Below are 20,471 nucleotides of genomic sequence, written 5' to 3' on the forward strand. Positions count from 1 at the left end.
TCCTCAACATCACTATTCATCAGAGAAATGCAAGTCAAAGCCACAATGAGGTATCACCTCACACCAATCAGAATGGCCATCATCACAAAATCTGGAAACAACAAATGTTGGAGAGGGTGTGGAGAAAAGGGAACTCTCCTGAACTGTTGGTGGGAATGTAAGTTGGTACAGCCACTATGGAAAACAATTTGGAAGTTCCTTAAAAAACTACAAATAGAACTACCATATGATCCAGTAATCCCACTCCTGGGCATATACCCAAAGAAAACCATAATCCCAAAAGAAACTTGTACCATAATGTTTATTGCAGCACTATTTACAATAGTCAGGACATGGAAGCCACCTAAATGCCCATCAACAAATGAATGGATACAGAAGATGTGGCATATATACACAATGGAATACTACTCAGCTATAAAAAGGGATGAGATGGAGCTATATGTCATGAGGTGGATAGACCTACAGTCTGTCATACACAGTGAAGTAAGTCAGAAAGAGAAAGACAAATATTGTATGCTAACTCACATATACGGAAGCTAAAAATGGTACTGATGAACTCAGTGACAAGAACAAGGACACAGATACAGAGGATGGACTGGAGAACTCGAGGTTTGGGAGGGGGCAGGGGGTGAAGGGGAAGCTGAGACGAAGCTAGAGAGTAGCACAGACATATATATACTACCAACTGAAAAATAGATAGTCAGTGGGAAGTTGTATAACAAAGGGAGTCCAACTTGAGGATGGAAGATGCCTTAGAGGACTGGGGCGGGGAGGCTGGGGGGGACTCGAGGGGGAGCATCAAGGAAGGGAGGGAATACGGGGATATGTGTATAAAAACAGATGATTGAACTTGGTGTACCCCCAAAAAATAATAAATAAATAAAAAAAGAAATAATACAAAGAGAGCTAATGTACACTTTAGTCAGTTTCCACCAATGGTAATATCTTATAAACTATGGTATAACATCACAACCAAGATATTGATACAGTCAAGATAGAGTATCACTGCAAGCATCCCTCATGTTTCACTCTTATATCCAGATCTACTTCTCACATGGCTTCCGCCCACTTCCTTAACTACCGGGAACCTGGTCTGTTCTCCATTTCTATAACATTGTCATTTCAAGAATGTAGAATTTTGAGAAATGTATAATGATGTTATAGTCGCTTAAAACAACACAAATTTACTACCTTACCGTTTTTGAGGTCAGATATAAGTCCAAAATGGGCTTCACTGAGCTTAAACCAAGGTGTTAGCAGGACTGTGTTCCCTCTGGAGGTTCTGGGGGAGAATCTGCTTCCTTGCCTTTCCCAGTTTTTAGAAGCCACTTGCTTTCCTTGGCTTGTGACTTCATCTTCAAAGCCAGCAACATAGCATCTTCAATTCTCTCTGACTCTGACCCTCTTCCATCTTTAAAGGACACTTGTAATTTTATTGGGCCCACCTGGATAATCCAGCATCATCTCCCTAGCATAAACTCCTTAACTTAATCACATACCCATCCCCAAGTCCCTTTTGCCACTTATGTAATATATTCACAAGTTCCATGGACATCTTTGGGGGGGGCATTATGTTGCCTACCACATCCATCTTCCTGGAAGCATAAGTCCACTTGTCCCCCACTTTTGAAGAAATTAGTTATTTGCACATATACAGTGTAACATACACACAGCATACAGAAGCAGACATCCTCTGTTTGAAGTTGGAAGGGACCTAGGACTCCTTAACTCCCTAAGGCAACAACAGTTGGGACTATCATTAGCACATATTCCTAACACTCCTTCCTACACTGATGTTTTAGGGACCTAAAATTCTATTTGCTACCCTAGAATTGAAGCTGTGCAAGTACAGTCATCCCTCAGTATCCACAGGGGATTGGTTCCAGGAAGCTTGCAGATACGAAAATCTGTGGGTTTTATAAAAGTCCCTTTTATAAAATGGTGCAGTATTTGCATATAACCTATGCACATCCTCCCGTATACTTTAAATCATCTCTAGATTATTTATAATATCTAATACAATGTAAATGCTATGTAAATAGTTGTCAGTATGCAGCAAATTCAAGTTTTGCTTTTTGGAACTTTCTGGAATTTTTTTCAAGTATGTTCAATCCACAGTCGATTGAATCAGAGGATGTGGAATCCATGGATACAGAGGGTTAACTGTATTTCCTCTTCCCAGTACATGTCTGTCCTCCCTCAGGCCCCTGGTGGAAATGGTAGGGAAAAGATAAAAGTGTAGCAGTTAAGAGCACAGGCTCATGAACTAGATTGCCTATGTTCATATCCTGGCTCTACTACTTCTATCTCTGTGACCTTGGAAAAATTAATTCATCCTGTTGGGCTTCAGTTTATCTGTAAAATGGGATGAAATAGTACATCCTCAGAGCAGTGGTTCCCAAGTTTGTCTGCACTTTGGAATCATCAAATATATTGATGCCTGTGCCCCACTACTAGAGATTATAATTTGATCTGAAGGTGTGGTCTAGGCTTTGGAATCTTTAAGATTCTAATACACAGACAAGTTTGAGAGTCACTGCCTCAAAGGGTTGTTGTAAGGATTTAAAGCACACAGAACACATAACTTGCTTTTCCTTGCAAGTATTGGCTTACCAAGAAGGGAGCTGGTAAGTGAGAGAGTATGCCAGGTCCAAGACAGCCTGGAAGGTTTATCTGGGTCTCAGTTTCCTCATCTCTAAAACTGTGATAACCACACCTAGGCTACAAAATTGACATGTTTTATAAACCATAAAGTACCGCCCAACAGCTTTTGTACATACATATACTATTCTCCATTCTCACTTCATACTCCACTCCCCACTCCCCTTTCCAACAGGGATCAAGGTAATATCTCTGTCCATCACTGGCACTGCAATAAGTGAGGGTAGCAGGAGGTGAGCAAGCCTGGAGGCTTTCCTGACAAGGAGGCAGGACAGGGCCTGACCACCCCAGAAGGAGTCCAGAGATATAAACCATCCCTCACAAACAGCCCCAAAGCCCCAGTGCCAAACAAGCCCAGGAGCATCACATGGTCAATGCAGGGCCCATTTACACTGGAAAAATTGGCCTAGGGTTATGGAAAGGGCACAGGCTATTAAGTCATACAGTCCTGTGCCCTTGGGCAGTTATTCTACTTTTTCAAGTCCATTCCCTCCTCTATAAAACTAGGATAGTCATATCCACTTCCCACAGTACTGAAGTGAGAATGAAATGAGACCAGGGGTAGGAAAGTGGTCCACAAAGTGGAAATTGCAGTGAATCCATTCATGCTACAAAGAAAGATCAAATCACAGTGAAGTCTTCCTAAATTTTTATTGGCACTGAAATAGAACATGGGTTAAGCATAAACCCCTCCAAAAACAAATTTTAAAAACCCCAAAAATACACACACAAAAAACCTGAATATAAAATCTAACCTTTCTCCCCAGCTTCCCTGGGTGGGGTACTACCATTAAGGCAGCTAGACTCCCCACAATTCCAGGTTTGAATTTAGCCAATATAGGGCATATCACCAAGAGAGTGTCAATATAATTCACAGCAATGCACATAAGACTCCCCAAGGTCAAGCAGGAGACACGGGGAGGGAGGAATCGAAGCCATGGGCTCTGGGCTAGGGGCACTGCATGGAAGGACAGCAGGGCCCCTGGGGGAATGAACTCTGAGGAGAAGGCAAAAAAAAAGGAACAATAAAACCAAATACCAAGTACTTTAAAAAGGATTCTATGACCTATAGTGACAGTGATATCACTAATACTGAAAGCTTCTTACATTAATTTTTCTGGCAAAATATTATTTTATAATATAGTATATGCTTCCTAGGTACAGGGGTGGTAAGGGAATGAGGCCAAAATGATCCTGTCCCAAGACTAATATCTTCTAAGGGTGCATTATCAAGAAAGGCAGAAATCAATATTGAGTTAGATGCCACTAAAATATATAATACTTGTAGAAAGAAAAAGAGCACATATGAGGCAGAGAGGAGGAGGAGGTCGCTCCTGGGTTGAGAGAAAAAAGGTGGGGGTGTGAAAGGGACCAGGCCAGAGCCCCTAACAGCTCTCTGGTTTACAGTTCCAAGGGATAGCACAGCTGGTGGCAAGACCTGGGTTAGAGGTTTCTTAAACAGAGGCAGGACCCAATCACTACCCTGAAGAGGGGTGACAGGAAGGGGCTATTAGGCACCTGAGGGGGCTCAAGTAAACAGTAGGATCTAGGCCACAAACTTCTCTCTCCATACTCAGCTTCTTCCACCCACTCACAAATTCAGCCAACTGACATCAAGATCCAGGGCTCACCAAACCAAGGCCTTAATGGTCCTGAAGCAGGAGCTGTGGCCCAAGTAGGTCTGAAGGGAGAAGCAGCCTGGGACCCCTGGCAGGTAAATTACTGAAGCCACATGTGAATATTTCCTCCCTATGGCAAGAGTCCTGGTTGGGGCAGGCTGGGTTTCAGGGTAACCATCCATACTGTTCTACCTAGAGGGGATATGGGGATTGGAGTGGGGAGGGGCAGATGCCAAGAAGGGAAGAGGAACAGAGAATACTTACTTATTAAGGGATACCTCTGCCTGTAGAGATCACTTGAAACAAGCCTAGGCTCCCATAAGGCATAGGAGCAGATTCTCTATCCAATCTTGTCTGAACAGAAGCGCCAATGGCCTTCTGGGATGTTGGTGAAGCCTCTTGAAGGCACTGTCTCCCCCATATCACCCTGAAGAGAAACTGAGTCCCTGAACTCAGGGACAAGGCTTATTGGGACCAAGTTTATAACAGGCCCAATCTGGGAGGTAGAGAGAAGAATGACTAAACATCTTTTTTAGCCTCCTATCATTACAAAGCCTAAGTAACTCTAGAAGGAGTGGACATTGGGAGGCCTAATCCTAGGGTAGTTGACACCCTAGAGCACATAGCCATGGCCCTGCCTCCTTCTCTAAACCCTGTGATGTTCCACTTCTGCAAATCACGGAATCATGAAGAGGAAGGCAGTAGTGGGGCCAGTTTTCAACATACTCTACACTTGGCTCCTGCAGAACAAAAGTAAATGTGGGGGTATTTCCCAAGTGGGAAGTGCCTCTGAGCTGAGAAAGTGATCTCTTCCAGCAAGCTAGATCACCTGGGATAGAAGAAAAAGAGGGTCCCATCATCACCATAGTGAGCCATCTCTCTGCCTAGGGAAATGAGTGAGGGCTGAGGGGCTAGGTTTGGTCCCATGGCTGCACTGAATGCTTGGTATGACTCCAGGGCTGCTCTAGTTAGTGGCTCCAGCACAGTGTGAGTTAGGCAAGAATGTAGGAGTGTGGGTGCAAGGAAGAAGGGAGGAGGGGTCCCTAGAGGCTGGGTGCCCATTACATGGACTCAAACTCATCAATACGCTGCTTAGTATTGCCCTGTCGGATCTGGCGCAGGGTCTTGTATTTGTCTCGACCCAGTCGCATGTTCTCAGCATGGATCATGTCATTAGCAGTCTTCTTGGACTCATCACGGGCATTGGCCAGCTCTGAAGTGAGGGCCTGTGAGGGTGCAAGGATAAGGGGTTAATGGCTTACTCTCATTTTACCTCCCCTTATTAGCCAGATGTATTTCCTGATTTATTTCCTTTTTACCTCCCTCCCACCCTCTCCCCAACCTTTTTCTCTCTCGCCCCACCCCCACCCCCTCTTTATACACACAAATACAGACACACACATTTTTTGAGAGCCATTTCCAGCCCTGTTAGAACTGCAGTGGGGCAAGAATAAAACAAAAAACATCAACTTAGCAGATCAACTGGTGACAGGTATTCCCTGAGAGTAGAACAATACACCAAAGATGCAGGTAGGAATTGTGTCAACTATTTTCTGAATATAAGAGGTAAATGGAATATAGGTGGAGGACAGAGGAAAAAAAAAGGAAGTGGTGGTCCAGGGTCTGATTAACAAGTGAGAGGTGCCCTCCCTTAAAGCTCTCATTGAGAAATGCACAGCACTGAGACAGGCTCCTCTACTCCTCCCCAACCCCAATGATCTCGGGAAGGCCATGGGCTACTAAGTCAACACACATGGTTTCCGTGACCCTTTGGGTCTGCCAGGATACCTTCAGGTGCTTCTGCACACGTTCATTCTTCTCTGCCTCAGTGGTACGCTCCTCCTCACTGCGATCCTTGGCCATGGCATCAGCCCGCAGTTCAGCGCTAGCCTCTGCCCCATTCTCATCCTGTTCATCCTGCTCATTCTCTGCAGGCTCAGCCACATGAGGCGTGCTCATGGCAGTCTTCAGCTCTGCACGGGTCTTCTCCAAGTCTTCTTGTACCATCTGAGCCTGTCCAGCAACAGAGGAAGAGAAGGACTGGCAGTCAGACCAGGCTAACTTGCGGCATCCCCATGTGTGCCTAGAATGGCCCAGCAGAAAGCAGACACCAGGTAGGCCAAGTCACTTTGTCTGACTGATCCTAAGTTTCTTGACATGTATAATAGGTGTAATTGTACCAAATTCCCTGGGGGTACTGGAGAATTCTGAGAAGTATTTGAGAAAGTCTTGAGCTCCTTCTCCCATGATACCCACTGTCGAGCAAGGATGGAAGGGTGAAGAAACCCAAACCTAAAGAATCTAAGGAACTGGAACCTATGCATATTATACCCCAACCCACACTGCTTTGTCCTGGGCACTGTGTCTTACCTTCTGCTGCCATTCCACAGCCTCACTCTCCTTCTTCTGTCGGGCCATCTCCAGCTGGGAGATCCGAGCTGTCAGCTCTGCCATTTCCAAGGCCTATGGATCAATTGGAAGCTTATGAGAGGTGGGCCTTCTGGTCCTCAGGGCCCAGGTATCTTCAACCCCAGATCCCCTGAGAACTAACAGGGAACTTGCTGTTCCACTTGCTTGCTGCTCTGGAGGCTCTTTTTACCACACTTCCTCCAGGAAGCCTAAAGGAACATTCATTCTCAGATCTACTATAGCAACCTATTAACTCCAAACAATTTCCTTGTAAGTCAGAGCTCCCTGCCTAGACTATAGACTTGAGGACAAACAATGTGTTATCTCTGGCTCTTCCTCATCTCTCTCCCTTCTCTCCCTCTCTCCCTCTTGGTATTGCCCACTGCAGTTAGGGCCTCAGCAAACCTTTGGAGATCACTGTGTCACTGCCTGAAGTGGCAGACCTCTTCCTGTTATCCTACTATGCTCAGGGTTCCACTAAAACTCTTCTCAGGACAAGTATAGGAACGACACTCAAGTGTCACAAAGTGATCTGAAAAAGGGAATAAAGCTTGTGCACACTCACACCTTGGGCAAATCTCCCAGAGGACATTTTCCCCTGAGAATTAGGTTTTAGTTTCCTGCACTCCCACCCCAAACAGTACAGGGGAAGAGCGTATGTCAAGGAATTTGGGCCACAGGTTCTTAATTTCTGAGTCACAGAACCCTTGGAAATTGTGATGAAAGTATAGATGTTCACCCTTCTCCCCTAAAAAATGTATAGACACACAGTTTTACGCATGATTTTAGGGAGCAAACCCTTAAAAGAGAGGCAGAAATGACTTACTTTTACTCAGTCACAGCACTGTGACTTCTGGCAAGTCTCTTCAACCTCTCTGAGCCCTAATTTCCTTATCTGGTCATATTATCCCACATGGGTTAATCCCATAGAGTTATTAAAGAAAGTAAGGAGAAGGGGAAAGTTGCTAGTATAGCTTGTAACACATGTAGCTAGTCAATCAACTGTGAATCCCTTTACTTCTTTCCTCCCTCTCTCCTTTGTCAGGTCTGCAGCTCAAATCCCCAGCTGCTAAGAAAGAGAATAAAAGTAAGGGTTAGGGAAGACTATTTGCAAAGTGGCTTCTCAGCTCGTTTCTGAAGGAGCTGTCTGCTAGAAGCCTGCAGAGAGGTACCCTGCTGGAAAGAGCCAGTTCTGCAAGCAGAGGTAGCTGTGAATAGGTAGGCAGACAGAAGAGAAAACTCAGGTCCCATAATCCCAGCCCATTTTGTAGCTTTACCAGTTGTTCCTGGGTCTTCTTCTGGTCCCGGGAGGCCTGCAACAGGGCCTCCTTGGCCTCTTCAGCTTCTTGACGCTCTTTGGCCAGTTTTTCAGCCTCGCTCTGGGCACGCTTCCGCTCCTGTTCAAGTTCCAGAGCCCTGCGGGTCTGTTCTTCCAGTTCTGAGAAGTGAAGGAGAGGGAAAGGTGGTGAAGAGTGCAGAGATCAAGAAGGGACACCTAACTTCCTTCCTGGAAATGCTTTACCCCAGGGCACAGCTGGCAGAAAGCTCTAGACACTCTTCCTCTTGCCCCATAATTCTTCTACTCTTTAGCCACATCTGGAATATATAGCCTTAGTCTGTGGCTTAAACAGAAGGGTTTCCAGCTCATAAAGTCAGACTGCACGAAAACCCAGTCTCCAAGGTGACTCCAAGCCTCACCTTGTTGAGCCTTCTTAGTCTGTTCCTCGATCTGCTTCAGCCTCTCCATCAGTTCCTCCTTCTCCCGTTCAATCTTCTCCTTCTCCTTTTCTGCCATCTCACGTTTCTTCTTCTCATTTTCCAGCAGGGCACTAGGAAAGGAGAAAGAAGGGATGGAACAGGATAGCCAGGCTACACGGAAGCCTTGGGATCCCCAAGGTCCCTGGCCCTGGCCTGTCAGTCCCCACCCATCCAACACACTCAGGGCTTGTGAGGCAAGACCACTCTCCCTTCTCTCTATATTCTTGTCCTCACATCATAGCCCCACATGGGCCAGTATGCTCAGGGCCCTGTCAGTTTGTCCCAGAATCAGGAGATCCAACCTGGATTCTCAGCTCGTCCACTACCCAGTGGGTAACCAGTGGGTGACCTTAGCTACATCATTTCTTGGCTCTTGTTCTCAGTAACCCTATCTGTAAAATGGCCAAATAAGTCCTGCCCTATCTACCTTATGGAGTTACAGGGAGAAAAGTTTTGGCTCTGTGCTAATACACTGTGCTTCAAGCCTGGTGATCTCTATGGCTAGGGCATCAGTCCTCTGCCTGCCCTCTGAAGCCCAGCTCTAGGCTTCTTTTCCCCAGAATTTGTTGGAAATCTAAAATAAGTATTTGCTTTTTCTTGCCTCAGCGCCTCCTCTAGGAGGCCTTCTTTTCTCCCTTGGTTAGACGTCTTTTCTCTTTCTGACCCCTCAGGATACTTGGCCTATCCTTATCCACATCCCTCCTGCCTATTATTTTTCTCTATAGTACTTCTTATCATGTCACATACTGTATAATATGCTTATTTGATCTGTCTGTCTCTTCCCACTGGAATGACAGCTTCATGGGAGCAGAGCAGAGATTTCTGTCTCTTTTTTTCACTGTTCAATAAATATATATTGAGTGAATAAATGACACAGCATTTGTACCTTGAACAGTTACGTATATACTGGTTTTTCCCTTTCTTCTAATAGACTGTGAGGTCTTTAAGGGCAGGTTCCTGCCAGATCTAGTTCTGTAAACTGCCTCTAATTTCATTTTTGCAGAATAAATGTGAACCTTGATGTCTAACCTCTCACACATGGAGTCATTTTCCAGCCTACTAGATTAGAAGCCTCCTGAGGTTCCAAACTCTTTATGACAGAGTATCTACTAGAACAGTGCTCTCAAATCTTAACATGCACAGGAATTACTCAGTAAGTTATTTTTTAAATAATTTACTGAGGTGAAATTCACATAATATAAAATTAAGCATTTTAAAGTGAATAATTCACTGGTATTTAATATATTCACAATGTTATACAACCACTGCCTCTATTAGTTCCAAAACATTTCATCACTCCAAAGTAAAACCTCTTATCTCGTATTTAGCAGTTTCTCCCCATCTCCCCTCCCTCAAGCCCCTGATGACCATCAATCTGCCTTCTGTCTCTATAGGTTTATCTATTCTGGATATTTCATATAAATGGAATAATATAATAGGTGGCCTTTTGTGTCTGGTTTCTTTCACTTAGCATAATGTTTTAGAGATTCACCCACACTGTAGTATGTAATCAGTACTTTGTTCTTTTTAATGGCTGAATAATATTTCATTTGATGGCTGTACAGTTTGTTTACTGACAGACATCTGGGCTGTTTCTACCTTTTGGCTATTATGAATTGCACTGCTATGAACACGTGTGTGCATGTACATGTTTGAACACCTCTTTTCAATTTTTTTCAGTATATACCTAGGAGTGGAATTGTGGAATTATATGGTAACTCTATATTTAACTTTTTGAGGAACCATCAAATTGTTTTCTACAGCAACTGAACCATTTTGCATTCCCACTAGTGATGAACATGAGTTTCAATTTCTCCATACCCTTGCCAACAGCTGTTATTTTTTTGTTTTCATTTATTATATCCATATTAGTGAGTAGGAGGTGGTACCTCACTGTGATTTTGATTTGCATTTCCCTAATGACTAAGGGTGTTTTCATGTGCCTGCTGCTTCTTTGAAGAAATGGTCACCTAGGATCTTAAAATGCAGATTTTGAATCAGCAGGTTTGGGGTAGGTCTCAGATACTGCCTTTCTAAAAAGTTCCAAAGTTGATGCTGATGCTGCTGAGCCTTGATGCACTTTGTGTAGCAAAGGGCTGCAGTGCAAAAGGGCTTTGTAGGGAAAATTCTGATGGCTCTGTCCAATTCCACTATAGAGTCCAAATTTAAATGTGCATGGAGCCTTCTGTTATTGCCACTATACTGGTCAGATAGCCCAGAGCAACCCAGAGTCCACCTAGAAGAGCAATGGCATGAGGGTCATAGATAATGCGGAACTATGAAATGCCCCTCCTCCTATGAGCCTCTGAAATCCTAGGGTTCTAAATGCCTGCTTCCTGGGGATGGGGGTGCCTGAGACTTAATAGAAGGGGTGTCATCCCTGTACAGCTCTCTCTCCCCCAGTACCAGGATGGCTTCATGCCCTGCCTTTAGCAGGCTTGGCACCTTTGAGAAGCTTCCTTGTCACAGCCCGGCCCCCGCTTAGTTCCATATTACCTACCGCTCCATCTGCTTCTGGTGCTTCTCCTCCCGGGCCTGTGCCTTCATCTGCTGCACCTCGATGGTGTCAGGCTTGCGGCGGCGCATGTATAGCTCATGGTTCCCCATGCACAGAGCCAAGATCCGCTTGTTAATCCGCAGCCGGGGAGCATAGAAGACAAAGTCCTGGTGGAAAACCAGCAGTCAGAAAGAGTTTAGAGGGACAGATGAAGATGGACTTCTGCCTTCTGAAAAGCTAAGTGCAAAAGCACTGGAAAGATTATGTTAGAGATTGGAAGACCAATTATCAGAGTGGTGAAGTGACTTGCCCAGGGTCAGATGGGCAGGTTGGTGGCAGACCCAGTAGTAGAACGCAGGCTTCTTGACTCCAAAACCAGTGCTCTTTCCACTAAACCACAATTTCTTTCAACCTTTGCTTATGAAAAGCACCCTAAAATACCCTCAATCCAATTGAAAGACAGAAACTGACTTTATCTGCTAATTAGATATCCTGCTGGGTCTCAGAGGCCCCTCTTAGAGGCCCAATAATCCCTGCATAATTCCCTGGTGAGTATAGTATGGGTGGGCTGGACTGGTTCTATAATCTCCTAAAAGCATATCTTAGACCCAGTCCCTTCAATCCTGTTTGGAATAAGGCAGTTTGTAAATATATAAATGAATATATAAATCTCCTGAACATCGATTATCCTGGGTGTTGTTTTTTAAATAAGCCTTGATCTCAGCTGGCTTTGTTACTTACCTTTTTCTGATGAAAGTTGAGCATAGCAGCAGTAAAACACACACACACACACACACACACACACACACACACACATGAAAATCCAGTGAGTTTGAGTTTTTTACTATAAATACCACTGGACCAAGGTCACCAGCTGATGAGCTAACCACCAGCTCCTTTGCCACCGAACCCAAACTGGTACCGTCTCACACAGCTTGCGGTGCAGTAGAAGGAGCACAAGCTCTAGAGGTCAAACAACCTAGGTATAAATCCATGCTCTACCATTTTAAGCTGTGTGATCTTGGGCAAATCACTCCATCCCTCAGAAGCTCAATTTCATCACTTATAAAATAGGTATGCTACTACCTACCTAACAATGTCATTGAGGGTTTAAAGAGACAACATATACAAAGTTTGTAGCAGGGCAAGTTCAGAGACCTCAGAGCTGGAGAAGAATGGTTGGGGCCTCATGAGAAGGGTCTGGTTCTGCATGGCCACTGGCCCTTGTTGGACAGTTTTCTATCCTATTCCCAATCACCAGCTTTCCAGTCTTGTCAGTCACAGGCAACTGAGTAGGTAACAGGTGTGGCAAGCATTTTAGAGGAATGACTGGACCCAAAGCACTTTCTTGTTTTTGGATTGCTCTGGAGAGAAGTCTTAAGAGGACAGAAGCAAAGTTATAACAAAAAGAACATCTGGAGGATCATCTTTGGATCTGGACTTCTCCTAGCTCTGTCCTTTCTCCACAATTAAAGATAAACCAAATACATGAACAATTTCTACTTTCTGGGGCCTAGAGGCTTTAAAAGATAAGATGTACTCTCTATTTCTACCCCAGAGCCTCAGGGAAGTAAAAGACAGTGGCTAAGAGTCAGTACTTAGACTGCCTGTGGCTCTCCCTAATCCATGCTTCTCCTGAGAAACAGGTAGCAGGGTGGCACCAGTTACAGTATGCCTCCTGATCATTTCTTGGCATCAACATCCCCTTTCATCACCAATCGCCTTTTGTGTCTCCTGTTCCCACCCACATATACAAAAAAGCCAAAAAAGGGAGAGAAATATAGAATATGATTGCTTCTAGCATTATCCAGGCCTTGGCAAGTACCTGTCTTGGCCAGTGGGAGGAGTCACTTACCGGGGCTTTTTTGTCAATGGGCTTGATGACAAATTTCTTGTCATTGAAAGAGATGTTCCTGATTTCACTCCAGGGGAAGCCTATCTTAGGAGTCAGTCTGTAAAAATGGATACCAAGAACATTAGGACAAGGGCAAGACAAGAAGGACATAGAGGGTTGGTGCCTTGCCCTCCCCACCACCAACTTCTCTCTTAAGGAGGTAGATTCATTGCCAGTTCAGCCAGTGTCATCACATGCCACCAGGTCAGTTGCCAGCATTGAGGGTGTACAAAGGACCTCCTGATACCACAATCAACATATCCCTTGTCCCAATATCTGAGGTTTGTTTTATTTTTTGTTGAGGCATGGACCTTGTAACAATCTCTCACAAGAATTCCCAGCCCTACTTAACTGGAACTCTTCTACCCAAGGTTATAAAAGTTGGGGAGAAGGTAAATAATAAGTTCCAAGACTCAGAAGATACAGAAAACAATAATATACTGATCTCCATCCCCATCAAGAGCAAACCAAGGAAAAACATAAGCTAGTTGAGATAAGGCTGTAGCAAGAGAGACTATAGGCCAAAAGGCACTTAATCATCATATGGAAGTGAGATTAATTACAAATCCTGACAAGGTAGGTTTTAGACCAGTGCTATCCAACAAAAATATAATGAGAACCACACATGTAATTTTAAGTTTTCTAGCAGCCACATGAAAATAAGTAAGAAGAAACAGGTGGAATTAACTATAACGACAGTTCATTTAACCCAGTATATGTAAAATACTATCATTTGAACATGTAAATCAAAATTTTAAAAAATATTAATGAAACATTTTATATTCTGTTTTTCACACTGTCTTCAAAGACCAGTGTGTAGTTTATACTTATAACACATCTCAATTCAGAGCAGCCACATTTCAAGTGCTTAATAGCCATATGTGGCCAGAAGCTACCATAGTGGACAGTGCAAGTCTAGTCAATGAAAGATTTAGAGGCCTGAGGGAAGTTTTGCAATCATCTGTGCTGGTCTAAACAAGGTAGAAAAAGAACGATACAAGTGGGACCCAGGAAATATGATCCTACTCTGTCAAATCCTAGGTGTCAAAGTGGCCCAAAAAACTAAGTGAGCTCTGAACTATACCTGTCATTCTGCTCATAGATGTTGAGACCCAGGGCATCCACCCCCAGCCACAGCTCTGAGCCTTTCTTGTTCTTGATGCTGAAGTAGTTCACACCATACATTTCCAGATCCTGGGCAATCTTCAGATACTCCAGGACAGCATCCTCCCTAAACAACAGAGCAGGGAGGGGTGGGGTGGTGAGAAATAAAGAGGAGACTATGAATCAGACCCAGGGAGACCAGAAAGCCTACTTGCTCTGCACTTCTGAGAGAATCTTGCCATAACGGGTGGGAAAGAGGATGCAAGGTGAGCAGATGGAGGCGAACGGAGCACAAGATGACTTTTGACAAAACATGCTCACAGGAGCCTAAGGTCTGAGGTTCTCAAGGGATATACAGGCAGGCTGACCCTTGCTGGCCTGTGGCATGTTAGCTATCATAGAATCCTCTTACATAGGCACATTATTAGCAGACCTCAGATGAGGTGGTGATGGAAAAATGATAAGATTTGTTCTTCAACTAGACAACTCCCAAATGGTGTGCCATGTTTATAGAGATCCTTCTTCATTTCATTCTTGGGGAGGAGCCCCTGGTGGTCCAGAAGCTTCCTAGGGATACTGAGATCCCCTCCATTTTTTTATGGTCAAAATTGTCTGGGCTATTAGTTGCCATCATTCACAAAAAGTATAGTTTTATAATGGCCCTGATTTGCTTTCCATTTCTAATTTCCCCTTGTAAACTGCATTCCTGTCTCTCCCCAACATCCTCCAGTATTCCTGGCCCTCTGCCTCTTCTCACACCCAGAACCAACTCTCATTCTCCCTGCAAGGGCAATAGAGCCCACAGTTGCTCGGGCTGGCTTACCTGAGCATGCCCCGGTGCTCCTCATGCCACACCTGGATCCGTTCCTCCCACTGGTCCTTGTTAAGTTTGTGCTGCTCCAGGACCCTGGAAAGACATGCATGGTGAGTAGCTTAAAGTACAAAGTCCAAATGCAGGGGTAAAGGGAAGTCTACTTAGTTCCCTAAGGGGTTGATACAAAAAGAATGTCGGGTCATTACATCAGAAGCAGACTGAAATTACAGCAGGAGGTATGAATTAGACATAGGGAACTGCCTGAGGGGTGTGAGAGATACAGAATGAGTGACCAAGAAAGACAATGGGGACACCTTCCTTTGTAATTTTAACCAGAAAATCCAATAATGTGCTGTGGTCTCCAAGCAGAGCAATAACATATCAACAGTCTGTGCTGACTTGTGGGGCTGAGTAGGAATGGGCCTCATGGAGGCATGCATGCTCTCTCCTAGATCACTGTGGGACCAACAGTTTGCATCTATGAGACTATTGCTCAGGGATAAGGTTACAGCCTGTGGCTACAGAACAGAGAACTGCGCCCAAATGGCTCTGGGAGAAACTATCGATAACAGGCTCAACCTTCCAGATCATAAACAAGGCTTGCTTTAAATATGTTACCTCAGACGTTAGGAAGTGACTTAGGTAGAGTCCCAGGGCACAACCACTATCCCTAATACCTTCAAAGTTAGTTGTACATTTGCCACAGCTCCACTGGGACTGAGGCTACCAGAATGAAGCAGAACTTTTCCTTCCAATCCAAAAGCCTATGAAAATAGCAACTGGATGCAGTGGGGTTAAAAAAATCAAGAGAATAGGGGTCTAGGCCACCTCAAATGAGCTACAGGAGATTGAGCAGGTTAGAGTGAGCACCTCTGCACATCTATTTCCTTACCCAGGAAACAAGAATTATGCCTGTCTTATTCATTTTGTGTGTTGTTGTGTTACTAAAACAAAAGTATTTGAGTATTTGAGAATGTTCAATTTTGAAGTTTACAAAAGCAGAAATCTCTGTACACTGGTTATCAATATTAAAAGACTGAGCTCCCCCACATTCCTGGCTTAAGTATTTCTCTCTCACTCCTATGAACCTCTGATATAAGAGGTTTAAATCAGTGAAAAGGATTGAGAAAATGGAACCAGGGCAAGGAGAATCAATCCATCTCTGGTCCTCTATATAAGCACCTGTTTCCAGTGTAATGAAGTTCTGTAATTAGGCAAACAGAGGAGAAAAAAAAAAAGCTTTTTATTTTGAGAACCAGAAAATAACAACAGGGTATGGTGCCATATGTAAATGTATCTGCCTGAGCAGCATAACATGGTCTTCAGACAGACCCTAGTGAAGAGGGACAGATGTGGCAACCCTTGGATCAGTCAGCTTTGGGCTGCAGCCCACTTTGACCAGGGCAGATGGCCAGGATACCACCTCACCTCTGCGGCAGCAACTTGTCCCCGGCCAAGTAGCCAGACTTGTGCACTTCCTTATTGAAGTCACCATACTTGGACTGGACAGCATAGGAGGCCAGCAACACAGCAGTCTCAGGTGGGCAGTAAATATCATCATTGAGAATGCCCTCCTTCACTTGCAGGAAGAATAGTCGCTGTGTGATGTCCTGGATCAATTCCTCGGATACATCCTCAGGGTAGAACTTGGCCCGGAACTTGAAAAGCAGTGGGCTTTCCTTCCGCACATCCTGGGCAGTCACCTGGTAGCAGCAAAGGGTTATGGGCTCTCAAAAAATAGACTTTAGGGGTGGGGGAGTGGCTGTAGGGTGAGGAGAAGACATTGAAAAGTCATCAATTTGGATAATCCCAAAGAGTTGGGTGGCAATTCTCCTGGTAATTCAGAAAAGAGACACATTACTTTCATTGGGGACCCAATCGCACATCCATAATTGCTTCCGGTTGGAAATTTTTTCTTGATATAACCTAACACCCACTGGTAGTCATAAGCACTTAAGCCATCATCATCTGATAATATATCCAACTGCCCCCATATTCTGAAAGTAGGTTTAAGAAACTCTTTTAAGACTCCCCCAATTCCATAAATCAGCAAAGCAAAGACTAGAATGTTATGACTGAAGTCTGAGAATTCACTAGGCAAAAGCACAAATCAGATTGTCTTTTAAAGCCTGAAATTGGCTACTAACGGATCCACATTTTTCCAGCAAGTCTCCACTCCTTGGGAAAGGAAGACTCTGCCAGCAGAAGGTGGAGCTCCCATACCCTAGACACAATCAGGAAAACAAGCCATAGGACAGTATGGAGACCTCCAAGGACAAAGTCAGCCAGTTTGAGGATAATAAGATGGAGAACTGCCATGTTCCTGCAGAGATGCTGCTTGGTGGTGGAAAGTTCAAATGGACCTATAGTTAAATCATCTCACTTGGAGTTCAACGGAGATAGAAAATCAAGAAAGAAGGACACATCTGTATGGGACTCAGGCATCAGTTGACAGGCAAGAAAAGAGACAAGATAAGATTATGAGATGTTCAAGATTCTTTCCAGTTTAACAGTCTATGATTCTCTGTTTAACAAATTTCCTAAAGCCCTTGAGTTTGGAAAGGAAAAAAGGATACCAATCCCCTCTTGAAGAACTAGCACATTGTACACCCCTGAGCAAGATCTGGGAGAGAAGTGAATTCCAAACCTGACAATGGGGTAAGCAATTACCTTCTTATTGAGTTTCAACCAAGTAGAGAAACCCTTAGTGTCCTGGTACTGCAGACCAAAAAACCAAACTTCCCTCAGGCCAATAGTTTTCACCACCTGAAAGACAAAACACAAAACAACCATTGGTTGAATGCCTACCTTGTGCCAGGCACAGAGGACATGAATGTGGAGCCCACATGGTCCCTGACCTTAAAGGATAAGGCACCCAGGGTCTGGCAAGAAAATACACTTGGGCAGCAGCTAAGAAATTATGTCAACATCTCTCTGCAAAGTACTTCTGTTGAGGTAGGGACTGGATCGATTACTTATGAGCACTACCACACACCAATAAACTGATATCCATTATCTCCTTGAATTTTCACAATAGCCCTATGATATAATTACAATTGGGCCCATTTTACAGATAATGTAAGTAAGGTTCAGAGAAGTGAAGGTTCAGTTACTGAGTAGAAGTCAGGTCTGTTTGATTCCAAACCCATTCAAATCCAGCGCTTTCTGCCACCACCACCACCCCTCAATTATGCCATGTAGCTTCATACTCCCAGGATGGATTAAAGGCTGAAGGTAGACACTGTTGGTTTAACTCTTGCATCTTGTTCTCCTGGATTGCTTCTTTTTTTTTTTTTAATGCAACATACAAACTTTATTTAACAAAAGTAACAAGTCAAAAACAGGCACTTATATTAAGAGAAAAACTGACTAGAAGAAATTTTAAACACCTTACAGTAACCTACTTGCAGTTGCATTTAACTGAGCTCTGTTGCTGTGAAGAATACAGCTCATGCACAGGTATGGATGAACAATTTGTACATTTTTCAAGTATTCACTGAATACTACCTTATATACACATATACATTAAATTTGAAAAAGATTTAATTGATGATCCCCAGATATACTCCATTTTTGTTGATCTTTTGGAAGAGGTAGTCTAAAGAGAAGAATGTGTGGTTCTGGCTCATGAATCATGTAATGAACCCAGCCTACACTCTGTTGGACACCAAGTCTCCTCCACTCCTCTTCAGACATCAGATGGGTTTTGGGTACTTGTTTGGAAAGTTCTCTGGGTAACATGACATGCCAGTACTCGTAGTGCTCATCGAAGTACTTGTCCGAGTAGTAGATCTGCTTATGGGCCATCCTGTGGGCGGGCGGTGGGCAGCAAAGAGGCTGGAGCGACCGGGCACGAAGAGCGGGTGCTGACGAGCAACGCGTCCACGTCCGCTGAAAGCAACGACTCGACCCTGGATTGCTTCTTTATGTTTAGCAACTAGGAATAATGCCCACACCCTTCAATCCTATTTACAATGCCCAAAGAAAGAATGTTTGAGGAGACAGAGCAGGGACTGTGGTATCTATACACCCCAAAGCTGTGCTGTGCCTGGAGGCTGAGATGCTTCTTTCCAGCCCTGATTAGAGTTCAGTCATGATTCCCCTTTACCACTCACACAGGTTGACAGTGGGAATGAGGGTGGAAACAGGGTGAGTACCTCAGTGTAGTGGCTGAGGGACCCCATGGTGTTCTGGGCATCTTGGTTGAGCAGTGGGCAGGAAAGCGAGGCCAGCCAGAAGAAGACAGATAGGGTCTGTTTTCCAGTCCCAGACATTAGCATGTAAGTAGTTCTGGCTGGTGGTCAACCCCAGCATGCCCACCAGTGGGGATAGAGGCAATAAAGCTGAGCCACATCCTAATGAGGTCATGCTGGCATCAGAGAGTCTTCTTTATATTCTCTTCTACTGGGGGTGGTGCTGGAGGGGGGCGGGTTGAGGTGAAGAAATTTACCTGGAGTTAGAAATAGGTAACAAGGATCCAGTGTTGCTTATGTCTTCCCTGTGAATAAATCATTATCTCCCCTCAAAACACACATGTGTGCACGTGCACATGCACACACACACACGCACACAGACACTGCACTGTATCCACAAAGTTTCTACTATGCATCTAAGGCCAGGCCCCATAGTCACTCCCAGAGCTTACAATCTAGAGCTTCAGAGGTCCCAAGGAAAAAGCAGATCATGTTTATTAAGTACCTATTATGTGCCAGGTACCAGACACTGAATAACCATGAGATAGCTTTATAAATGAGGAAGACAAGGCTTAGAGACAAGGCAACCTGTCTAAAACTGTAGAGCCTAAACTAGAATCCTAATTGTATGACTCCAAAACCTATACCCTTTTCTCTTGCATGCTATCTCCTAATGCTAAGGGCTCAAAGGATCTTAGAAGCTCTCCGGTTCTCAAGTGATTAACTCCCTTGTTTCTCTTTTGGCCCAGATATCCCAGCCAGAAAATGAACTTTGACTACCTCTGCATCTAGATACAGTTCCTGGCTTTCCCATTAGGCTCAGTCAACAACCACTTTGGAGAGAAGCCATATCCCTAAGTCATTAACCTTCACTGCTCACTAGGGTATACATGGTGGTCACCCTTCCCTTTCTAGCTTGAATCAGGTATCAGGAAACCTGAGTGGAAGTCTCACTTCTGTCTCCAACTTGCTGTGTGATGTTAAGGCAGCACATTTCCCTCTCTGGGCCTCAGCTTCCTCATCTATCCAGCTTTCCCATTTACTAAGAGTGGTGTGACTTAAATGACCTCTTTCTGCTCTCAAGTTCTACCATTCTACAAATTAGGTTATTTGTAAATGACCAAGAAATAAAACCCCACTCCCCACCTACCTCTTGCCAACTTGACATGCTTAGAAAAAATAAATGAGGGAACACACCAGTTAGAATGGGCATCATCAGAAAATCTACAAACAGTAAATGTTGAAGAGGATGTGGAGAAAAGGGAACCCCTCTTGCACTGTTGGTGGGAATGTAAATTGATACAGCCACTATGGAGAACAATATGAAGGTTCCTTGAAAAACTAAAAATAGAGCTACCATATGACCCAGCAATCCCACTATTGGGCATATACCCAGAGAACACCATAATTCAAAAAGACACATGCACTCCAATGTTCATTGCAGCACTATTTACAATAGCCAGGACATGGAAGCAACCTAAATGTCCATCAACAGATGAATGGATAAAGAAGAGTGATACAT

The 20,471-nt window shown here is 44.2% G+C and overlaps 2 protein-coding genes across 3 annotated transcripts in view; both read right to left on the reverse strand.

The window, feature by feature from the left end:
- Positions 1–3,293: 3,293 nt before the first annotated feature.
- The window catches only part of MSN (moesin), an 81,745-nt gene continuing 64,567 nt past the window's right edge, over positions 3,294–20,471 (reverse strand). For both annotated transcript variants that reach the window (XM_057717899.1, XM_057717900.1), the window contains exons 3-13: positions 17,427–17,522; positions 16,185–16,459; positions 14,766–14,849; positions 13,923–14,069; positions 12,800–12,896; positions 10,948–11,111; positions 8,388–8,518; positions 7,967–8,127; positions 6,651–6,743; positions 6,069–6,293; positions 3,294–5,506 (exon numbers count right to left, since the gene is read on the reverse strand). In XM_057717899.1, coding sequence (XP_057573882.1) covers positions 5,342–5,506; positions 6,069–6,293; positions 6,651–6,743; positions 7,967–8,127; positions 8,388–8,518; positions 10,948–11,111; positions 12,800–12,896; positions 13,923–14,069; positions 14,766–14,849; positions 16,185–16,459; positions 17,427–17,522 — 1,638 coding nt within the window. In that variant the 3' untranslated portion in view covers positions 3,294–5,341. The remainder of the gene's footprint in view (positions 5,507–6,068; positions 6,294–6,650; positions 6,744–7,966; positions 8,128–8,387; positions 8,519–10,947; positions 11,112–12,799; positions 12,897–13,922; positions 14,070–14,765; positions 14,850–16,184; positions 16,460–17,426; positions 17,523–20,471) is intronic.
- On the reverse strand, positions 18,110–18,612 carry LOC130841673 (cyclin-dependent kinases regulatory subunit 2-like). Its single transcript, XM_057717901.1, has one exon. The coding sequence runs from the start codon at positions 18,561–18,563 to the stop codon at positions 18,282–18,284; it is 282 nt and encodes a 93-aa protein (XP_057573884.1). The 5' UTR covers positions 18,564–18,612; the 3' UTR covers positions 18,110–18,281.

Source organism: Hippopotamus amphibius, chromosome X (assembly GCF_030028045.1).
Source record: "Hippopotamus amphibius kiboko isolate mHipAmp2 chromosome X, mHipAmp2.hap2, whole genome shotgun sequence".
Classification (NCBI taxonomy): Eukaryota; Metazoa; Chordata; class Mammalia; order Artiodactyla; family Hippopotamidae; genus Hippopotamus; species Hippopotamus amphibius.

Bases quoted from the DNA above. Each gene is read 5' to 3' on its own strand.
- LOC130841673 (XM_057717901.1), bottom strand. From the start codon at position 18,563: ATGGCCCATAAGCAGATCTACTACTCGGACAAGTACTTCGATGAGCAC.